Source organism: Carcharodon carcharias, chromosome 16 (assembly GCF_017639515.1).
Source record: "Carcharodon carcharias isolate sCarCar2 chromosome 16, sCarCar2.pri, whole genome shotgun sequence".
In the NCBI taxonomy this organism is placed as follows: domain Eukaryota; kingdom Metazoa; phylum Chordata; class Chondrichthyes; order Lamniformes; family Lamnidae; genus Carcharodon; species Carcharodon carcharias.
In genome coordinates, this window is record NC_054482.1 from 101,881,006 (window position 1) to 101,904,633 (window position 23,628).

The 23,628-nt window shown below is 41.0% G+C and overlaps 1 protein-coding gene across 4 annotated transcripts in view; it reads left to right on the plus strand.

Moving 5' to 3' along the window:
• The first annotated feature begins 262 nt into the window (after positions 1-262).
• The window catches only part of glmna (glomulin, FKBP associated protein a), a 92,138-nt gene continuing 68,772 nt past the window's right edge, over positions 263-23,628 (plus strand). For all 4 annotated transcript variants that reach the window (XM_041208846.1, XM_041208847.1, XM_041208845.1 and 1 more), the window contains exons 1-9: positions 263-326; positions 5,439-5,507; positions 7,315-7,440; positions 8,650-8,769; positions 10,161-10,269; positions 12,113-12,359; positions 12,470-12,572; positions 21,094-21,284; positions 23,208-23,261. In XM_041208846.1, coding sequence (XP_041064780.1) covers positions 5,469-5,507; positions 7,315-7,440; positions 8,650-8,769; positions 10,161-10,269; positions 12,113-12,359; positions 12,470-12,572; positions 21,094-21,284; positions 23,208-23,261 — 989 coding nt within the window. In that variant the 5' untranslated portion in view covers positions 263-326; positions 5,439-5,468. The remainder of the gene's footprint in view (positions 327-5,438; positions 5,508-7,314; positions 7,441-8,649; positions 8,770-10,160; positions 10,270-12,112; positions 12,360-12,469; positions 12,573-21,093; positions 21,285-23,207; positions 23,262-23,628) is intronic.

Below are 23,628 nucleotides of genomic sequence, written 5' to 3' on the forward strand. Positions count from 1 at the left end.
CTCATTCCCACCTACTTTTGTGTCATCAGCAAATTTGGAAATTTTACATTTGATTCCATCACCTAAATTATTGATATATATTGTGAATAGCTGGTTGTGACTGCGTTCGAAAGCTCCTGATCCAGTACAAAGGGAAGGACAATTTTTAAATGCAGCATAATGTTGTGTCAACTTGTGAGTTTTGACAGTTTACCTGGCGGCGGGGGGGGGGGGGGGGGCGTGTTCCCCGGAGTACCACGTGATCCTGGAAAGTCCCGCCCCTGAGCGTAATGTTGCGTGAGAATGCGCGCGCAGGAGAGGTGGTGTTGCGCAGCTGCGCTGAGGAGGTAAGCGGATGGGTGGGGGAAGGGAATGGAACGGAACGTTCCCGTTTAAACCCAACCGTCAGCGGGCGGCATGTGTGCTCGTGTTGTAGAACAGTGGGGGAGGGGCTGAGCGCATAATTTATTGATTGAGTGTTCAGCTTTCTGAGATGGATCGGGGGGGGGGCGGTTAGGGGGGGTGTTGAATTGCTTGTAGGTGTCCCATCCAATCTTACTGCAATCGTAAATCCACCCAGTCCATTAAAATTATATTGAGGTGTGTTCTGGCTTTGAAAATACATGCAACTCCCTTGGTTTTAATTCGCACGTGTGTTTGCAATCTGCCCCTCACTCCCTTATCCAAAATCTCACTCCATGACCAATAGCAAAGTGATTTCCTCTTCCCACTCAAGGTTGAGGTGGTGAAGGAAAATATTTTTTCACGCAATTCAAAGCAACTGTTGGCAGGTTTTCAGTGTGAGCCCTTTCAGTTGCCACCAATCTGACAATTCAAAAACAAGATTCATTTTTCTTCGCTCACTTTGGGGTTCATTGGGTGCAATTGTCAAATTATTGGCAAGACCCATTATGGTGAGGATGGGTAATATTAGAATGTGGACCGTCCTCTATGGGACAAGCAGTGAGGGCAGTGGAGAAAGATTGTTCATAGTGCAGTCAACCCTCAGAATGAGGACAGATGAAAGACAAAACAAGACATAATTGTCAAGATGATGGGCAGACCTTCAAACTGAACTGACCTTTTCAAAACATGACACGGATGTGGCCTCACACCTAACCTTGACCCGAGTCTTGTTTCCTGTGGAATTCCGGGATTTCACGAACTTAACTGTTTATTTGGTTGCATAGCCGAAAAAAAAAATTGCAATTGAGAGTGCAGAGTGGCACATTTGCGAAATGCGCCACACTGAACTATGAGAAAAATAAGTTAGTGCATGAGTTGGCTGATCTTGCCTGTTGGTAAATGCACTTGTATTTCAAAAGTATTCCCAACCGCTAGGATGTGCCCTGGAATGGCAGGAAGGTGCACTGTTAAATCCTGAACCAACTTTATCAAAGAAGGTACAATTTGGAGTCAGTTTAGGATCAAAAATAAGCGGGAAAGCATGTTGTGATGAGGAAAGTGTGAGGTCATGCACATTGGTAGGAAGAATCAGAAGGCAGACTATTATTTAAATGGAGAGAGAGAGACTCCAAAGAAGTGCAGCACAGAGGGATCTGGGTGTTCTTGTGCATGAAACACAAAAAGTTAGCATGCAAGTGCAGCAAGTGATTAAGAAGGCAAATGGAGTTTTGGCCTGTATTGCTACGGGATTGGAGTTTAAAAATAGGGAAGTCTTGTTACAACTGTACAGGGTGTTGGTGAAACCACGCTTGGAGTACTGTGTACAGTTTTGGTCCCTGTATTTAAGAAAGGATATACTGGCATTGGAGGCACTTCAAAAGAGAATCGCTAGGCTGACTCCAGGGATGAAAAGGTTGAATTATCAAGAATGGTTAAACAGGCTAGGCCTTTATTCATTAGAGTTTAGAAGACTAAGGGGTGATCTTATTGATATGTACAAGATTCTGAGGGAGCTTGACAGAGTAGATGTTGAGAAGATGTTTCCACTAGTGGGGAAATTTTGAACTAGGGAACATAGGTACAGAATAAGGGGACACTCATTTAAAACTGAGATGCAAATGGATTTCTTCTCTCAGGGGGTAGTGAATGTCTGGAATTCTCTACCCCAGAGAGTTGTGGAGGCTACTTCACAAAGTATTTAATGAAGAGGTAGATAGATTCTTGAAGTATCAGGGAGTTGAGGGCTATGAGGAGCTGGCATGAAAGAGGAGTTGGGGCCTGGGGCAAATCAGCCATGATCTTATTGAATGACGGGGCAGGCTTGAGGGGCCAAATGGCCTACTCCTGCTCTTATTTCTTATGTTCTAATCCAGAGCTGCTGATCCCAGCAATCCTTACTTATTGCCAAGTTTAAGAACCTAGGTTTAACAAGAGCAAAGAAAAAGGTAAATTGAATTGAACAGATTTGCCAAACATTTCCAGTAACAATGTCAAAATAGTTTTTTTCATCTCTACATTCTGTACCACAAAGAGTTTGGCAACTTGAGCTATCTGAGCCAGGATCAAATATCACACTGCCATCTGTGTGGCAAAACTGCACTCCATGTGTGTTTTGTTTTTGGGGGAGGGTGTCTATGTGAACAGATGAAGCACAGCTGAATATATTAAGAATTTTCCACTGCAATTAATAAATATTGCTGGCTAAAGCTTTGTTATCCATTGTCTTACTCATTAAAATGAAGCAGTGCCATGGTGGGAAATGGAATTTTTCCTCCAATTTTTTTGCCTGATTTACAGTATGAAACAGGTACTAAAGATAGATACAGAATAATGCTCCTGCTCTGCCCAAAAATATCCCTCGACTCCCAAGTATAGCAGGGCACCCAAACTTAGAGCTGAAGGCAGGGTGTCACATCCAAGCAAGAATGGGTTGAATGATTTTGCAGAATTATGAGTCCTGATACACAGAAAATTGAAATTCATACACAAATTGCAAGAATCCCATACAAAAGTATAAACCCTAACCATAAAGCAAGAACCCTTTCAGGCTCCCAAACATAAGAAGCTGCTCAGCAGGTCTGGCAGCATTTGTGGAAAGAGAAACAGAGTTAACGGGCAGGATTTTACCATTGGCGAGCTGGGGGTGGCGGGGGGGGGGGGGGGGGGGGGGGGGGGGGGGGTGGCGTGGGGCCCACTTGCTGACGCATAAAATGACATCCGGTGGAACTCCTGACGTCACCCCGCCCCATTTAATTTTTCAAGAAGGTGGGGGCGCAGCAAAATCAGCTGTGCGCCCGCTGACCTGTTAATGGCCAGCTGGCCTGCCCATGTAAAATGGTGTCGTGCCTCTGACTGGGAGGTGTCAATCGGAAGTACGCCCACACGCGCCAGCTCATCAAAACCCCACACCCCTGCAAGAAGGGGAAAATTCTGCCCAACATTTCGGGTCCAATATGACACTCTGTTCAAAACATTAACTCTGTTTATCTCCACAGATGCTGCCAGACTTACTGAATTTTTCCAGCACTTTCTATTTTTATTTCACATCTCCAGCCGCAGTTTTTGTTTATATAAGAAACTCCTCCCCATTGTTCTCATCCTCATCCTTTTTGTCCTGACTCCCATCCTTACCCTCCTCCAAACCTTGAAAACTGGGAAGATTTAGCTTATCCCTTTAAATTTCCTTGGCTTATTTTGCTTCTTTAACCCTCCAGTCTGGAAAGTTTTGATTTTCAGAAGGGCTGGAGGACTAACTATGCTCTTTATCTGAGCTGTCCTTCGTATTAATCACACACAGGTGATTTCTACAGACATTAGATTTAGTTCCTGGTGAAACCAACCATAGATGAGTTCTGTCGAAGGGTCATGAGGACTCGAAACGTCAACTCTTTTCTTCTCCGCCGATGCTGCCAGACCTGCTGAGTTTTTCCAGGTAATTCTGTTTTTGTTATAGATGAAACTGACTGTGCGCCTAACAACCAGAAAGTGGCCTGTGGGGCACAGCCCACGTAGAGGACCATTTCCCCCCCATCTCTGTGCTCACCTCATACCACGTGCAGATGTGGCAAGTAACATTTGTGGCAAAGAAGTGCCAGGCAATGACTATCTCCAACAAGGGAATCTAACCGTCTCTGCTTGGCATTAAAAAAATGGTATTACCATTACCTAATCCCCCACTGTCAACATCTGCAAGTAGGGAGTTCACCATTGACCAAAACTTAATGGACCAGCCATATAAACACTGTGATTACAAGATTCAGTCAGAGATTAGGTATTCGGTGGTGAGTGTCTCACCTCTTGACTTTCCAAAGCACCTACAAGACATGCGTCAGGAACGTGGTGGAATATTCTCTATTTGGCTGGACGAATGCAGCTACAACAACGCAAAGCTTGATACCGTCCAGGACAAAGTAGCCTACTTGATTACCACCCCATCACCACCTTAAACATTCACTCCACCAATATGGCTCCATCTACAAGGTGCAGTGCATTAGCTCTCAAAACCATAACATCTACTGCCTACAGGAACAAGGGCAGTTGGTGCTTGGAACCACCACTACCTATGAGTTCCGCTCCAAATCACACAACATCCTGATTTAGAAATGCTTCACTATTTCTTCATCAATACTGGGTCAAAATCCTGGAGCTCCCTCCCTAACAGCACTCTGGTATTCCTACACCACATGGACTGCAGTGGTTCAAGTAGGTAACTCACCACCACCTTCTCAGTGTTAATTAGGGATGGCCTTGCCAGTGACGCCCACATCCCAAGAGTGAATTAAAAAATACTTTCAGAAGTGATTACTGAGTAGCAATCAGGAACTGAAACTCTGGCTGAAATTCGACCCATTTACGTACTGAGTAGACCCAGGAAAGCCCCAACCAATTGTAGTGTTTGATTCCTAGTCTGTGCAGTTAGTTGATCTCAGTCACCTTGCCACAAACTAGGAATTGAACCTGGGACCTTTCTAGTTTCTATGGTTCAGCTACTTACTGGATAAACATTGACATATACTGTAGGCCTGCACCAATTACAAACTGCCCCAATGACTCCTGTTATTTTCAATCTGATCAGCCAAAATGAAAGCTAACTTGATATTGGAGTCAAATTATCTCCCTGATGGGTAAACATCGTATGTTATGTTACTAAAGCCAGACAACTGAAGAATGGAAATTCTGGTGTATATAAGTTGTCTGATATTAGCTGAGGTTATGCTGGAGGATGCTATCCATACAGCTGGGGTTTGAAATTAAAACTGATGTAAGTACAGAGTGGGAACCCTGAATTTTCACACATGCCCCAGCCCAAGCCTCAGTAAGTTGGCGTGCCCACACCACTGTCTCAGTTGAAATGAAATAATTTAGGATATTTTCAAATCTCAGATATTTCTGGTCGTATGACTCAGTTTCATAGTGGGTAGTTAATTTATCAACTGAGCGGTTGGTGGAATGACTCTTAAAATACTTAATGATCATGGATAATGTAATTGCAGAGAGGTTTCTGTTCACTTTCCTTCTTCAAACTTAATGCCTGTTTTTCCCATATATTCCAGTTCTAAGTGCTAGTAGAAAACAGCAGCTAAATGGCTTTAGAAGAACTGGAAGGAGTAATTGAGCGATGTGTAAGTACTGGCAGCTTTTATTATCTTTTCATTATGTTGCCATTCATATGCAGCAAAAATTAACAATTGCACTGTAGAGATGACAATACAGCAATTCTGTGAGTGTTGACCCACAATGTTTACTGTTTAACAATCCTAACTATTACCAGATTTGAAAAGTGAGTCTCAGTTGGTGAGACACCAAAGCCTTCAGCAGCTTTATTTTTACAGTAATAACACAGACATTCCATCTTAGCAGACATTTAAGGCTGGCGGCAGGTAGCTCAAATCAGGAAATTTCCAATTTGCTGGATCCACCTCAGTGAAAAATACTCTGAGTCATGCGAGTCTGGGTGTGTGGGGTGGGGGACCAGGTATGGGTTGGAGCTGGGCCCGCCAACCCTAGAAGCAGAACATAGGTGGTCACGGGGGCAACAAGTGCCAAGATAGGCTGGTTAGCGCCAACAGTCTCGGTTCTCTGGGACTTTACCCCAGATTTTATCAGAAGCTTTTAGGCTCTCTAGCCCTCACTTCTCACACCCCTACCCACCCCTATGCCCCCTCATACCCTCCATGCCAATTCATGCCCCCACCTGCACCCCCTGGCCCCTCATACCCTCCATGCCATCTCCATAGCCATTCAACCAGTATCCACCATGGGCAGACTTCAGGAGCCATGTGGAGGTGGAAAAATAAACTTAGAACAATCTACTACAGATCTCACTGATGTGATAGTGGAAAAACTTTAATAGAATCCATTCAAAGCTTTTAAATATCAAGTGGTTAATCTTTCATAAAAACAAACTTCTATTCAGACCCCACAACACAAACAGTTAATCCTTTAATAGCCTCTTTAAACTGTCAATAAAACTGAGCTCAGAGCCCCTGCTGAGATAATTGTAGCATTTGAAACTCAGCCAATCATTCATAATGACATAATAAAAGCCCTTGTCAACAAATGTTCTATTGATACTGCACAACCAGATGCTACTGTTTTTTCTAGCCTGCAGCAACCGGTTTGTCAACCAAAGTCGTTCAGGGATTTTTATTAACTCTGTGACAGCCACGGTCTTTTTTTTAAGTTTAAAGAGCAGGGGATTTAAAAAGAACTCAGATCAGAAGTTTAAATAGACACTACCACACTATCAAGAGCTTTTACATCTACTCTATCAATTTGTGACTCCCAAACTGTGGGTTAAGGCCCTTGCAACAGCTAAAAGGGGGTCTGTTTGAACTTGGCTCTTATTTCAAACGGCCCTTCTGAGTTCAGGTTTCCCTCTTGTGTGAATCATGCCCCATCCCCTTTCCCCTGTTGGAAATGGTGGCAGGACTTCCACATTTGGAACCCCCTGCCATTTTTAAAGGCCTGCAGAGCCTCCCCAACTTGGTAAAAACTGGCCCTTAGTCAATTAGACAGGTGCCTACAAAAGCATGATTTGATTTTGCTGTAGTATTTCATGAAATGTTAATGTAAATTAAATAATGTAATTAAATATTAAGGATGGGCAATAAATGCTGGCCCAGCCAGCGACACCCACATCCAAATTAATTTTAAGAAAATTTGTAAATGAACTGCAAGGTGCCTAATCATGTTTTTTGATGTAATCGAAGTTGAGTAATTATTGTCATGGACCCAGTTCCCTCTAAGGAGGAAATCTTGTTAGTTTATTAAAAATTATTAAATTGTAGTCATGAGATTTATAGTTATACTGTGGTTGACTACTGTAATGCTATATACAGATGTTTTACTTTAGGTAACATCAATTAAAATTGTCTGAAATTATTTTGCACTATATGTGGATTAAAAAGGCTGTTTTATTCATTTTAGCGAGGCCTACCCGAAACAGAGTTTAAAGAAGAAGATCACGGTATATTTCAAGCAGCAGCCTGTCAATGCCTGGAAGAAGGGCATGCAGCTAAACTTTTGGAAATTCTACAAGATGAAAAAAACAAGGTGCTCCTGCAATTTTAACATGCATACTCTGTTTTATACAAATATACTATTAATCGTCTTGCCTTCAATAAGTCAATAAGTAACTTGGTCAGCAACATGGATAAACAACTTACTTTGTAACTACAAAACAAAAACAATTACCTGGAAAAACTCAGCAGGTCTGGCAGCATCGGCGGAGAAGAAAAGAGTTGACGTTTCGAGTCCTCATGACCCTTCGACAGAACTTGAGTTCGAGTCCAGGAAAGAGCTGAAATATAAGCTGGTTTAAGGTGTGTGTGTGGGGGGCGGAGAGATAGAGAGACAGAGAGGTGGAGGTGGGGGGTGTGGTTGTAGGGACAAACAAGCAGTGATAGAAGCAGATCATCAAAAGATGTCAACGACAATAGTACAATAGAACACATAGGTGTTAAAGTTAAAGTTGGTGATATTATCTAAACGAATGTGCTAATTAAGAATGGATGGTAGGGCACTCAAGGTATAGCTCTAGTTACTTTGTAACTTTATACTTCTAAATCAACTACTTTCATGTAGCGCAAATAACTTAAAAGCACCAAGCCAGTTACTTGACTTTAGCATTCAGAACAGCAACATTTTTAATTAGGAACACGTTCTATCTTTCTATCGCCCATTATAGACCATCTGGTTAAATAATTCTTTGGGATCTATATATTGAAATGCAGCAGACAGTTTCTGCACCAATAAGTCTTTAAAACAGCAAATTAGATGAATACATAAGAGAAACAGAAAATGCTGGAAAAACTCAGCAGGTCTGACAGCATCTGTGGAGAGAAAAACAGATGAATAGGTAGTTAATTTGTATTTTCATGATGTTTGCTGATATGGGCTCAGCTTAACTTCTCTACGAAACAATAACTCAGTCAATGTAACACTTCCCACAGCTCACTGAAGTTATAGCCGAGGTTGTATTCAAGAAGACCTTGAATATAGCCTGAACCCACAACCTTGTGACGTGGAGTTGAAAATGAAGTGTACAACTTCTCAGTTAAATGGTTTAACCCAGTTTCTTTTGAAAAGATCCAACAGCCCATTGTGATGATGTTGTAGTAACTGCTCCTTGGCAGGACAAATTTCCGTCTTTTAAACGAGTATTTTGTGAAGAAATCAACGCAGCATCTATATGTATTGACCCATTTAATTTACCATTCCATTTTCTGTTTCTTTACCTTGCTCTTGTTTAATATCTTACAGGACTTTGTTATCTGCATGGGCTGGAATTTTATTGGCCCTATTGTCAGTTGTGCTTTGAAAGACAAACAAGTAACTGAGTACAGGGACAACTGCTTAAAAATACTAGACCATGTAGTACAGGTAAGTGCCTATATTAGAGAAATAACCATAAAACAGAGTGCAAAGCTTCTTGCATTTGTTACGTACTTTAAGAAAGAAATAATCTTCTCACGTTAAGATATCTGAAAGCCCTTTACAACAAATAAATTAATTTTGAAGTACAATTAGTTGTTACATAAACAAAGGTACTAGTTAATTTGCACAATACAAGATCCCAGAATTAACAATAAATGGGTGAATAACCACTTAATCTATTTTTGGTGTTGCTGATCATGAGAAAAATGTTAGGACACTGGGAGAAATCTACTCTTCTACAATTTGTACCATGAGATCTTTTACATCCATCCAAGTAGGCTGAGGGAACATTGACTTAATAATGAACACCTGACAAAGCTGTAGTCCCTCAGTAACCAGCCGAAACACCACCTTAGATTGGGATTACGGTCTTGGAGTGCAGCTTGAGGCAACGACCATCAAACTCTAGTTCGACCAGATGAGCTAAATTGATATTTTAAAGCTTTCACTCAGCGGTAAAACTCTTGCCTCCAAGTCAGAAACTTTTGGGTTTAAGCCTCACTTGACACATAATTCCTGGCTGACATTTAAGCACAGTATTAACGGATGTCATTTTGTGACCAGCTAATTCAACCTGGGGAAGAAGATATCAAAGTTTTTGTGGCTTTTAATTTTTTGGAATATCTATCTGCAATATATTATACTTGTCAGAGGTGCCATCTTTCAGATTAAACCAAAGCCCTGTCTGCCCTTTTACTTTGATGTTAAGAAGATCCCGTCGCAGGGGGGTTTTCCTCAATGTCCTGATCAATTTTTATCCCTTAACCAACATCACTAAAATATTATCTGGCAATTGTCACATTGCTGGCTTGTGCGAGCTTGTTGTGTATAAATTGTCCACTGCATTTCCTACATTTCTAGAGTAATAACATTTCAAAATATACTTTGATGAGTGTGAAGCACTCTGAGCGGTCCTGAAGTTGTGAAAAGTGCTATATAAAGAAGTTCCTTCTTTAATAGACTTTACCTTTTCTTATATAATACACTGAGTAATAAATACACTAGTGCATCACCTGTGGCTTTCCCTCAGAGAAAATTGCTGATGCTGTAGGCGAGCTGATGGGGAGCTGGGGCTTATGAAGCTCTATCTAGCTGTAATTAACCAGCTAATTCAGTGACCGGCAGATTTATGGTATGAAAATTCTATCTGGAGGCATGATTGAATGATAATTCTCAAACATGAATCATGTGGCAAATACAACAAATATACTGTATTACAGTTAGGTATTCAAAAAAAATAAAAGCCACAAAAACTTTTTATCTTACTCTGGAAGTCAAATTGGCATGTCGCGAAATGATATAAATTTGCTTCACAATCTTATGTTTTTTCCTTTTAGATAAGCAACCCAAAGGAACTCCTGGTGGGTTTACTTGAACAGATTGAGGAAGCTTTTGGAAATAACATATCTAAAACGATCTTATTGCTCCTGCAGCCACTTCAGACAGGTAATTTGAAGTTTCATATCCATATGAGTTAACTTTACCGAAGACTAGCAAATTCAGTGGCATTGACTGACCTCTTAATTAACCTAACAAGCTACCTGCCGCTTGTGGTCTTTTTTTAAATTCATTTATGGGCTGTGGGCGTTGCTGGCTAGGTCAGCATTTATAGCCCATCCCTAATTGCGTTTGAGGTGGTGGTGGTGGTGAGCTGTCTTCTTGCACTGCTGCAGCTCCTGTTGTGTAGGTACACCCACAGTGCTGTCAGGGAGAAAGTTCCAGGATTTTGACCCAACAACAGTGAAGGGACAGCGAAATATTTCCAAGTCAGGATGGTGAATGACTTGGAAGGGAACTTCCAGCTGGTGGTATTCCCATGCGTCTGCTGCCCTTGTCCTTCTAGATGGTAGTGGTTGTGGGTTTGGAAGGTGCTGCCTAAGGAGCCTTGGTGAGATTCTGCATCTTATAGATGGTACACACTGCTGCCACTGTTTGATGGTGGAGGCAGCGAATATTTGTGGTTGGGGTGCCAATCAAGTGGGCTGCTTTGTCCTGGATGGTGTCAGTCTTCTTGAGGGTTGTTGGAGCTGCAATCATCCAGTTAATTGGAGAGTATTCTATCACACTCCTGGCTTGTGCTTTGTAGATGATGGGCAGGCTTGGGGGAGTCAGGAGATGAGTTACTTGCCATAGGATTCCTAGCCTCTGACCTGCTCTTATAGCCACAGAGTTGTCAATGGTAACCCCCCAGGAGGTTGATAGTGGTGGATTCAGCAATAGTAATGCCAGTGAATGTCAAGGGGCAATGGTTAGACCCTCTCTTGTTGGAGATGGTCATTGCCTGGCACTTGTGTGGTGTGTGTGTTACATGCCACTTGTCAGCCTAAGCCTGGATATTGTCCAGGTCTTGCTGCATTTGGACATGGACTGCTTCAGCATCTGAAGAGTTGTGAATGATGCTGAATGTTGTGCAATCATCAGCGAACATGCCCACTTCTGACTTTTATGATGGGAGGAAGGTCACTGATGAAGCAGCTGAAGATGGTTGGGCCTAGGACACTATCCTGAAGAATCCCTGCAGTGATGCCCTAGAACTGAGATAATTGACCTCCAACAGCCACAACCATCTTCCTTTGTGCTAAGTATGACTCCAACCAGCGGAGAGTTTTCCCCCTAATTCCCATTGACTCCAGATCCACGACATCACTGCAGGAGTTTGCTCTCACTTAACCTCTGGATTTCAGCTCTTTTGTCCATGTTTGAACCAAGACACTAATGCGGTCAGAAGCTGCATAAGATGATAGTGACTGCCCTTGACATCAAGATAGCATTTGACCGAATATGGCATTTAGGAGCCCTAGCAAAACTAGAGTCAATGGGATGTATACTTTACTATACTGTTTGCTTTATTTGTGCTGTCTTTAAATAAACAAATTGTTACCAGAATGCTTTGCAGAAGCAGAGTTCATCTTTTGTTTCAGGACCTTTAGAAACCTTTATTTTTATTTTAAAAGTATTCATGTGATTCTATACTAAACATACAAAGTGATGATAAATATCTAAGACCTGATCCGAAGCTGACACTACTTGTAATCAAGGGAAAATATCAAGTTAATTGAATTTTTTTCTTAGAAGACCAACCTGCTTTTAATTAAACAAATTGCTTAGGCAACATTTGGCTTGACTAGTTTTTGTTAAGTTGCAAACTGACTTAGGTTTTTAATATGTTCTGGTATTCTGCAGGTATGGAATATTAGTGTAGTAAAAATCTTTTCTCATGATAAATTGTATCTTTAAGGAGATTTTACTTGATTTCTTGGATTTAACTCCATAAAACTTGTTTTTCCAGTGCTTATAAAAATGAAACATAAAAAAGCATATTCTGTCGGACTGTCTCTTGCAACCATTCAAAGCCAACTCTCCCAACTACCTGTACCTTATACTAATGAGCAACGTAAGCAGGATGAATATGAGCTTTGCAAGTGTTGTATGGCTGTTATCTCTTTTATTAAACCTTTTGTGGATGAAGTGAATCAAGCAACAAAATCTAAGAGAAACCCTTCCTGTAATGAGCTAAAGGAGGAACTTCTGAAATTGTAGGTACTTAGTTTTCATTTCTGTGATCTACATTTTTTTAACCTAAGAGCTTTTGTCAGCAAAATTAATGTGTGTGCTGCCTAATTAATATTTTTAACCATTGATGTAGTTGCATGAAAAGTTTGGAATACCCACTGCTGACAGCACAGTTACATCCATTAACTGGAGAGATTGAGGACAATTCATTAAGAACTTTTGCTACTGAAATTCTGGTAAGCTTGATTTGCCCACGCCATTGTATTTCCTTAGTGGTATCGTCTTGATCTGCTGCTTTGGTGAAGGTTCTACATTCTGATTAAATTAATTCTAAATTAAATAATTTATGGTGTTTAATTCATATTTTTTTTTATGGTTCTTGTCCAATTTCATGTTTTATCATGCATCATTATAATGGATTAGATATTACGTCTAATTGCATCAATAAAATTAGCCAATTCCTCTAATCACAGTTGTGAAAGTAGATTGCATTGAAAAGTTCTTTGAATTTCACTCATGGACTTCTTAGTCAGTGTGACTGAGATCATCTGATAAGCTGCCTTTGCTGCTTTGTTCCCTTTCCCCAGCCTATCTGATCAGACTCCCTCTAAGTTCCCCTTGCCCTAGCCCTAAACTAGCATCACTCTCTAATTCCTCCCCTATCTCCCTCATGTCCTCTGTGAGCTCATCTTGTCCATGAGGGGAGATTTGGAAAGTTCAAGAGAAAGAACAAGGCAAAGGGCAAGGTAGCAGTGTGGTTAATGATAACCAGAATGTAACAGGAAGGGACATAGTGTGCAAACATAGGAGTGCAGCAGCAAATAGGATCAGAGTAGTGAAAAATAGTAAAAAGACAGAATTAAAGGCTCTTTATCTGAATGCACACAGCATTCAGAGCAAGATAAATGAATTGATGGTACAAATAGAAATAAATGGGTTTCATATGAAAGTTTGCTGGTAGGACCAACAGTTCCTGCCCGAAGTCACTGGACTTTTGGCTGCTCTCCAAATTTTCCAGTCCTGCCCTTGATGATTCCTGCTGCGGGTGGGTCTGGAAAATCCCGGCCATGGTTGCAAGGTGACCAAGGCTGAATATTCAAGGGTATTTGACATTTTGAAAGGATAGGGAGAAAGGAAAAGATGTGGGTTAGCTCTATTAATAAAGGATGCAATCAATACAGTAGTGAAAAATGATCTTGATTTGGAAGATCAAGATATAGAATCAGTTTGGGTGGAGATAAGAAATAGCAAGGGAAAGGAGCTACAAGTGGGAGTAGTTGAGAGGGTCTCTAACAGTAGCTACTGCAGGACAGAGTTTATATCAAGAAACAATGGGGGCTTGTGAGAGGTTCTGCAATAATTGTGGGTGATTTTAATCTTATATAGATTGGACAAATCAAAGTGGCAAAGATAGCCTTGAGGACGAGTTCATAAAGTGTATTCAGGACAGTTTCTTAGAACAATACAATGTGGAACCAATCAGGAAACAGTCTATTTTAGATCTGGTAATGTGTAATGAGACAGGATCAATTTAATGATCTCATGTTGAAGAATCTTGCAGGGAAGAGTGATCATAACATGATAGACTTTCACATTCAGTTTGAGGGTGAGAAATTTGGTTTTGAAACTATTACCTTCAATTTAAATAAAGGCAATTACAAAAGTATAAAGACAGAGTTGACTAAAGTACATTGGGAAAGTAGGTTAGCAGTTAAGACATTAGATCTGCAGTGACAGACATGTGAGATATTTCATAACTTTCAACAAATATATATTCCATTGAGAAAGAAAGGACCTAAAAGGATGAAAAGTCCATGACTAACTAAGGAAGTTAAAGATGGTATCAAATTGAATGAAAAGGATTACAATGCTGTGAAGATTAGTGATAGGCCAGAAGTTTGGAAAAAATTTAGAAACCAGCCAAGGATGATTTTTTTTAAAAAAGGGAGAAATTAGAAAATGACAGTAAACTAGAAAGAAATATAAAAAACAGACAGTAAGAGCTTCTACAAGCATGTAAAAAGGAAGAGAGTAGCTGAACTAACTGTTGGTCACTTAGAGAATGAGACTGGGGAACTAATAATGGGAAACAAGGAAATGGCAGAGACTGAACAAGTATTTTGCATCTATCTTCATGGTAGAAGACACTAAAAGCATTCCAAGAAAAGTAGAAACTGAAGGGCAAAAGGGAAGGAGAAACTTGAAACAATCACTACCACTTCAGAAAAAAGTGCTAGGAAAATCAGTGAGCCTAAAGGCTGACACGTCCCTGGACTTGATGGCCATCATCCTCAAGTTTTAAAAGAAGCGTCTACAGAGAAAGTGGATGCATTGGTTGTAATCTTCCAAAATTCCTTTGATTCTGGGAAGGTCCCAGTGGATTGGAAAACTGCAAATATAATAATTGAGAGAGGAAGGAGACAGAAAGCAGGAAACTATAAGCCAGTTAACCTAACATCTGTCATTCGTAAAATCCCAGAATCCATTATTAAGGAATACATAATATAATCAGGCAGAGTCAACATGGTTTTTTAAGGGAAACCATGTTTGAAAATCTATTAGAGTTCTTTTCGGATATAAAAAGCAGGGTGGATAAAGGGAAACCAGTAGATGTAGTCTATTTTTGGTTTTTGAAAAGGCATTTGATAAGGTGCCACAGAAAAGGGTACTACACAAGATAACTCATAGTGTTGGGGGTGATATATTAGCATGGATGGAGGATTGACTAACATCGAACAGAGTCATATTCAGGTTGGCAAACTGTAACTAGTGAGAGAATCCAATTCTAGATTTAGTATCAGGAAATGAAGCTGGGCAAGTGGACAAAATAGCAGTGGGTGACCGTTTTGGAGAAAGTGACCATAATGCAGTTAGATTTAATATAAATATGGAAAAGGATAAAGATAGAACAGGAGTAAAAGTTCTAAATTGGGGAAAGACAAATTTTATGAATCTGAAAGGTGATCTGGTGAAAGTGGATTGGTTACACTGAAGGGAAATCAGTGACAGACTAGTGGGAGGCATTCTAAAGTGAGATTCTACAGTCGCAGTGTATATATATCCCCAAAAAGAGAAAGGGCTATACAGCCCAATCTAGAACCTCCTGGTTATCTAGAAGTATACAAGATAAGATAAAGCAGAAAAATAAAGCTTATGACAGTCACAAAAAACTTAATACTGTAGAAAGCCTAAATTATAGAAAGTGTAGGGATGAAGTGAAAAAAAGGTAATTAGGAAAGCAGAGAGGATATGAAAAAATATTGGCAGGTAAAATCAAAGAAAACCCAAAGATATTTTACCAGTACATAAGAGCAGGAGCATAAGGAAAGGGTAGGGCTGATCAGAGTTGTATATGGTAACTTGTGCTCTGATGCTGAAGATGTGGGCAGGGTTCTCTGTCTTCACTAAGGAGAGTGATGAAGCAGATATTCTAATTAAAGAGGAGTGTGAAATATTAGATAAAATAAGCATAGTGAGAGAGGATGTATTGGAGGGACTGACGTCCTTGAAGGTGGATAAGTCAACCGGGCCAGATGGATTGTATACCTGGTTGTTAAAGGAAGCCAGGGAGGAAATAGCAGATGCTCTGAGGATCATTTTCCAATCCTCACTAGATATTGGTGAGGTACCAGAGAATCGGAGGTCTGCAAACGTTGTACCATTATTTAAAAAGGGTGCGAGGGATTGAGCAAATAATTATAGGCCAGTCAGTCTGACTTCTGTGGTGGGCAAATTATTAGGATCAATTCTGAGAGACAGGATAAACTGTCATTTAGAAAGGAACAGATTAATCAGGGATAGTCGGCATGGTTTTGTTAGGGGAAGGCCATGTCTTACTAATTTAATTACATTTTTTGAGTAAGTAGCAAGGAGGATTGATGAGAATAGTGCAGTGGATGTTGCCTACATGGACTTTAGTAAGGCGTTTGACAAGGTCCCACATGGCAGTCTGGTCAGAAAAGTAAAAGCCCATGGGATACTGGGAAATATGGTGAGTTGGATTCAAATTTGGCTCAGTGACAGGAAACAAAGGGCAACGTTGTTGCATATTTTTGCGAATGGAAAATGGTTTCCAGTGGCATTCCGCAGGGCTCGGTGTTGGGTCCCTCGCTGTTTGTTGTATATATTAATGATTTGGACTTAAATGTGGGTGACATGATTGGGAAGTTTGCAGATGACACAAGAATTGGCAGTATAGTTTATAGTGAAAAGGATAGCTGTTGTCTCCAGAGTGATATCAATGGTTTGGTCGAGTGGGTGGAAAAGTGGCAGATGGAATTCAATCCAGACAAGTGTGAGGTAATGCATTTGGAGAGGGCAAACAAAGTTAGGGAATACACAATAAATGTAAGAATATTGGGAGGGGTAGAGGAATGAGAGTCCTTGGTGTGCATGTCCACAGGTCCCTGAAGGTGGCAGGACAGATGGATAAGGTGGTAAAGAAAGCATATGGAATCCTTTCCTTTATTGGATAAGATATAGAATACAAAAGCAGAGACGTAATGATGGAACTGTATAAAAATGCTGGTTAGGCAACAGGAATTTTGTGTACAGTTCTGGTCACCACACTACAGGAAGGACATAATTGTTCTGGTGAGAGTACAGGGAGATTTACAAGAATGTTGCCAGGGCTTGAAAATTGCAGCTATGAGGAAAGATTGGATAGGCTGGGGTTGTTTTCCTTGGAACTGAGGAGGCTGAGGGGTGACCTGATTGAGGTGTACAAAATTGAGGGGCCTAGATAGAATAGACAGGGGTACCCTGTTTCTCCTAGTAGAGGTCAGTTATCAGGGGGCACAGATTTAAGGTGATTGGTGGAAGGATTAGTGGGGACATGAGGAAAAACTTGTTCACCCAGAGGGTGGTGGGCGTTTGGAATTCACTGCCTGGTTTGGTGGTGGAGGCAGAAACCCTCAACTCATTTAAAAGTTACCTGGGTCTGTATCTAAAGTGTTGTAACCTGCAAGGCTAGGGACCAGGTGTTGGAAGGTGGGATTAAAATGGATAGCTAGTTATTTTTTATTTTTCGGCTGGCGCAGACACAAGGGGCTAAATGGCCTCTTTCTGTGCTATAACTTTTCTATGGTTTTAGCGAGGTGCCACAAAGAACAGTGTGGGGCATCAACTATTTACAATCTATATTAATAACTTGGATGAAGGGATAAAGTGTATTGTAACCAGATTTGCTACATTGCAAATATAGGAGGGAAAGCAATTTGCGAGGAGGACACAAAGGTCTGCATTTTCCACTTTGAGGTGAGAATCGGGAGTCGGACCATGTCCTGACTTTGCAATCCTGCCTCCTTAGTGGCTGTGCCCGCCCCCTGAGTTTTCACCCTGTAGAATCAGGGAGAGGCTAGATTCAGGGCTGCCACTTCTCAAAGCAGGGTAGAGGTGGAAACAAAGGTGAGCAGTTGCAGAGATGGGCAGGTTAGAAAGCCTGCCTGTGTGCTGGAACATAAGTCCAGTTCTGTAGATGAATGTGGGGCCCCCCTTAGCCTAACCTCTCACCCCCTCATCCACTCCTTACTGCACCCTCACCCCCATGCACCCTATATCACTCCATGCCCATTCACCACCCCCCCCCCCCCCCCAAATACCACCTCACTGAGTATGCACTATATACAGAACTCTCAAGCCCTATAATATCTTTGGGAATTCTTTGAGATGCTCATAAAAGTGTCAATAAGCAACAGTCATTCAAAAGCTATTTGAAACATTATGCTAATTAGAGCTCATAAAATTGTCAAGATAACCAAACTTACAGTCCCCTTGACAGCTATGTGAATGGCCCCTGCTGAGTTGAATCCATTAGTGGGGTTTGGAGCTCAGCTAGGCACTCATAATTGGATTCTGTTGTACAAGTATATCAAGAAAAACTCCAGAGCTGAATACATTGAAACCTTTGAAGTCATTGAAGGAGATCAGCCATCTGTTCAAGCTTTAAAGCAATAGAACAGGCGTCTGAAGGGATTAAATCATGGGGGACATTTGACACAGTCAAATACGAATACCACTATTGTTTAATGCACAAGACCACTTTATCCATTGGATAATATTCTGCATTTGAGGACTTGCACTTTCACAATGTGGTCAATTCATTGGTCACTTACCATTTAAGAACAAAGTTCTATCATCAATCACGGCATTAAACATATTTAATTGATCATATAGCACTTCAATATGACAAGTGAAGTTGGCAACATCCTTTGAACTTATCTGTCAACTGGTCACCAACTCCCCATGGTTTAAGACACCACATCGCCTTCAGAATCCAACCCAACTCCATCAAAATTGCAGGGGATCTAAAATGCCCACCCCTGCACGGGGCACTGCAAGGTCAGGACTGCTGCGTGCAACCTGCTGCATTTCTCACGCCATTCAAATTGCCAGAGATGGGAATAGGGGCAGGATTTGAGCATGTGGGAAGCACCTGCCTATTTTTCCATCTGCTTGACATGGGTTTCCTGTGTCGGGACAGAAAAATCCGGCCCAGAGAGTCTCCAGAATGATTGGGCAAAAATTTGGCAGATGGAGCATAATGTGGGAAAATCCGAGGTTGTCCACATGGTAGGAAGAATAGAAAATAGATTATTTAAATGGAGAGTGCTATGATACAGAGGAGCCTGGGTTTCCTAGTATATGAATCAAAAAAAGTTAGCATGCAGATACAGCAAGTAATTAGGAAGGCAAATGGTTGGCTTTTATTGCAAGGAGGATGTAGTGTAAAAGTTGGAAAGTCTTGCTACAACTGCACCGGGCTTGGTGATTCAACACTTACAGTACTGTGTATAATTTTAGTCTCCTTATTTGAGGAGGGATATACTTGCATTAGAGGCAGTTCAGAGAACATTTACCAGATTGTTTCCTGGAATGAAGGGTTGTCTCATGAGGGAAGATTGAGCAGGTTGGGCCAATACTCATTGGAGTTTTAGAAGAATGAAAGGTGATCTTATTGAAATATATAAAATTCTTAGGGGGCTTGATAGAGTAGATGCTGAGAGGATGTTTCCCCTTTTGGGGGAATCTAGAACTCTGGGCATAGTTTCAGAATAAGGGGTCTCCCATTTAAGACCGAGATGAGAAAATTTATTCTGAAAGGCTCACGAATCTTTGGAATTCTCTGCCTCAGCAAGCAGTGGGGGCTGGGTCATTGAATATATACAAGGCTAAGTTAGACAGATTTTTTGATCTACAAGGAAGTCAAAATTTATTGGGGAATAGCCAGGGAAATTGAGTTGAGACCACAATCAGACCAGCCATGATCTTATTGAATGGCGGAGCAGACTCGAGGGGCCAAATAAGCTATTCCTGTTCTTATAGATCCTATGTTCTTATAGCCAGAGAGTAACCTGCAATTGCTTCTCTTCATGCTGCTGCACCATTACCTTTGGTGTCTCCCAAGGACTTATTAGCTGCTTCCTTTTTCTCCTCAACATACTGCCCTCTGGCGATATCATCCAAATCCACAAGGTCAGTTTCCAGATGTATGCTGACAGCACCAGTTCTACCTCACTACCATGTCATTCAATCTCTAAATTGTCAGGCTGCTTATCTGACAACCAGTATTTAATGAGCAAAACTTCCTTCCCGACTAAATATTGGGAAGACCAAAGCCATTGTTTTGGAGGGCCAGAATTTTTCTGTCGGTGATTTGGGGGCGGGGCCCGCTCGCTGACGGGAAAATGACACGGGATGACATCGGGAGGAACCCCCGACGTCATCCCGCCCCATTTAAGTATTCAGGAAGGCGGTGGGTGAAATCAGCTGTCCGCCCACTGACCTGTCAATGGCCAATTAAGGCCATTGACAGGATAATTAAGCTAATTAAAGGCCCTGCCTGTCCAATCTTAAGGTTGGTGGACAGTGCCAGGAGCCCCGGCGGGAAGGAGAAAAAACATGAAACCTCATCCACTGGCGGGATGAGGTTTCATGTCTGTTTAAAAAATCTTTAATAAAGTTTTTGTAATATTTATTAACATGTCCCATCTTGTGTGACATTGTCACATGAGGGGGACATGTTGATCATTTTCTCATCTTGCTACTTTTGATGTTTTTTAAACTGTCACCAATCTCCCTGAGACAGCACTTAGTCTCTGGGAGCAGTGCACTCCTTCGTGCACTTTGACAGTTGGGAATCTCTCTCCCCCCCACCCCCCGGAGCAGGACGCGCAAGGCGCTTCCTGTTGAGCAGCCCGCTGGGTGGGCCGTAATTGGCCCGCCCACTCAAAATGGCAGCAGGGCCCGTTTTGGGGGGCAGAGTTCGGCTGCCCACCCACCCACTGCCGAGCCAGTGGGGCCCGCCCGCCCGCCCATCGAGGGCTAAATTCTGCCCAAGAGGTTTGAAGAAAAGAAAGGATGTTGTGAAAACATTCTGGAAACATTCCTTTAACCCCCTAGAATCAGCTGATGGAATAACTAATGTTGATGATACACAGTTGTCTGGACTTGCTATTCCCAAGCATCGCTGCCACTATCAAAACAATGTGTGAACATTGACCTTTTTAATTTTGTTTATTCATTCATGGGATGTGTAAATAGAGTAGCCCTTTGTAGTTACATGCTGAAGCACATATTTACAAAAATCTGTCAAAAATTAATGTATAGTCAGCATAATTTATACTTTACAGCGCAGTTCTGTAGAAGAATGTTTTCAAGACAAGGGTTGTGGACCAAATATTTAATACATCCAATCCATTTTATCAATTTGGCAGAGAAGTTTATATATGTTTAAATAAGTGCTATCCTCCTTTCTAGGTTTACCTGTTAGCAATGGGCGAGACGCTTCCTGTGTTGATGGTTCATCAGTTGCTACAGTCCAGAAAGACATTGCGAGAGACTAACCCTCTGAAAGAAGATGTAAAATACCCCACAAATTCACTGGCAAGCTTGGCATATCTCTTATTTGTTCAGCATATCGGCATTGACCAATTTCCAGCTGTTTACAGGTGTGTAAAGGTGAAGGCCCATTATTTTGCACTGTATTCCAGAGATTTAATGTAACGTGAACTTCAGAATAATTGTAACTATTGTTAGCTAGCTGCTGTCTCTGGAACTCAAACCACTGCCACCTGCCCTCCTCACTGGCCCACCCCAGCAACTTGGAACTTCTCTCTTTTTAAAAACTTCCTTATATCTATTTTGTTTAACAACCATTCATTCGGGTAACCTTATCCATTCTTCTGCTTGGTCTGCCCTTACTCTATGTGAGGCACTATAGAATATTTTGTTACATTAATTATATTTTACAATGCAAGGTCTGATGCTGTGATTTCACACAGTCCTCTCAAGGACTTTTTTGTTTTAAATGGCACAATTAGTTTTGTGCTCTTTCTAGTGCCAAAATGAAACTTCACTGACGCAGGGTGGTTAAGTAGGTAGAATAACTTCAAAATACAGAATTAGATAAATACCAGTGGTCATTATGTTCATTACACACAGACTGTAATCAAGAACAACGTAAAGGGTACAAATGATGAAGGATTCTTCAATGAGGAAGCCAACAATTACATTATTTCAAATAGAATGTGGAACAGTGTGTTTCTCATTATGAAGGAAGATGTACTTAGTGATCTGCGGAGAAAGAAAATTCTGGGAACAGAGATTCCAAGGGCACCAGCTGCAGCTGATAATTCTCAAGGAACAGTTAACATCACTATGACTAGTGCTGGCAGTAATACAGAACCATAAGCGCCGTTCGAATCATCTCCAACTGATTCATGGAGCTTATCAGTATCTGTGTATGTGGATCACGTAGTGGAGAAAATAGCTAGAGATTGATCATTGTGAGAGTCACATGCAAAGAGCAATGATATAACAGAGGTTTGATTGCCTTCAGAGAAAATACTTTGTTAGATCATCATTGTTAGATGTGGCATTAAAGATTTATGAATCTGATTGCAAAAAAAAATCAACATGGAATAATATGTGGTCATTTAAGACAGAATAGATAACAGACACTAAGGTAATGTTTGCTTGCTAACAAGTTTCAGGATTTTACTGCTTTCCGTTGACTGTCATGCAATCAAAGTAACTTCTCCAGTGGCTCAGCAAGATTATCTATTAAGTACCCGAGTATTCCAGGTCTTTCCCCAGTCTCTGCTGAGATAGTTGATCTCAGCCAGGCAATCACAGGGCTATTGAAAGTGACTCTGGATCTAATACTATTCATTTTCAAGATTTAATGCATGAATGATATTCCACTTTGGGACAGGACTCTGTTGCCCAGCAAGAAGTCAGCAGCTTCAGGATGGGACAAAAGAACATTAGTCGGGTTGGGGGTGAAATTCCAGAAAGTTAATAATTTATAAAAGGAACAATTTATTGTGTGTCACTAGTTGATGTCCAGTGGCATTCTACAAAATGACAAGGACGCAGACTGGAAAACAGAGTATTTATCTGGAATGTGAAACGGGGGAGATTGGCTATTACACTGCAAGCCATAGCACAGCTGCTTGGGATTCTATAGGTAGATGTGTTTGTCAGCTGGAGACTAATAATTGGAATGCTGGCTATGACCAAAACCAAAGTAGTGTAGCAGAAAAAAAAAGTACAAATTTACAAAAAAAAGATTCCATCTATTTTTGTGGTGATTTAATTGGTTTGTGATATCACATAGTTACATGAACAAATCAACAAGACTAGGGGCTCATAATGCTATTGCAATCTCACTGACATAGAGCAGAAATACAAAATATCTTTTATTTGTGATTTTTAATTCAAATTTTGAAAACTAAAATGATACAGAAAAGGAACAATTAATATTTGGTCATTTCTAGGCATCGTAATTTGCACAGAATCACATGTGAATGGTATTTCATTAAAAGAAACAGTATTAATGTAATATTTTTAATGAAAACTTTGCTTTGCAGCCCTGGATACTTCCTTCTATTTAACATGGAATACATTGCTGCACTAATAAGTAGGTAAGTTAATACATCCAAAGAATTATTGCAACTAATTAATTGTGATTTGAAAGCTTTTTTTTTTATATGGGTTTTAAAGTAATAGCCCAAATGAAAGGAGATACCCATCCCCTTTTCTTTCCCAGTTGATTTCTTCCCTTCTGTCTTGAAGACATTGGACTGAATTTTCCATGGGATGTGAAAGTGGGTGATCCCATAATCTGTCACCATGGTCCCACCCCTGGGCAGTTTTCATTGAGGCTGGAACCGCAAGGATGTGGGAGATGGCGGTGATTGCTACCTGCATGCCAGTTGGCGGGGGGGGGTATCCAATTAAATTGCCCATCAAGTACATTTCTCAGAAGCCATCTGGAATTTTCCAGAAGGC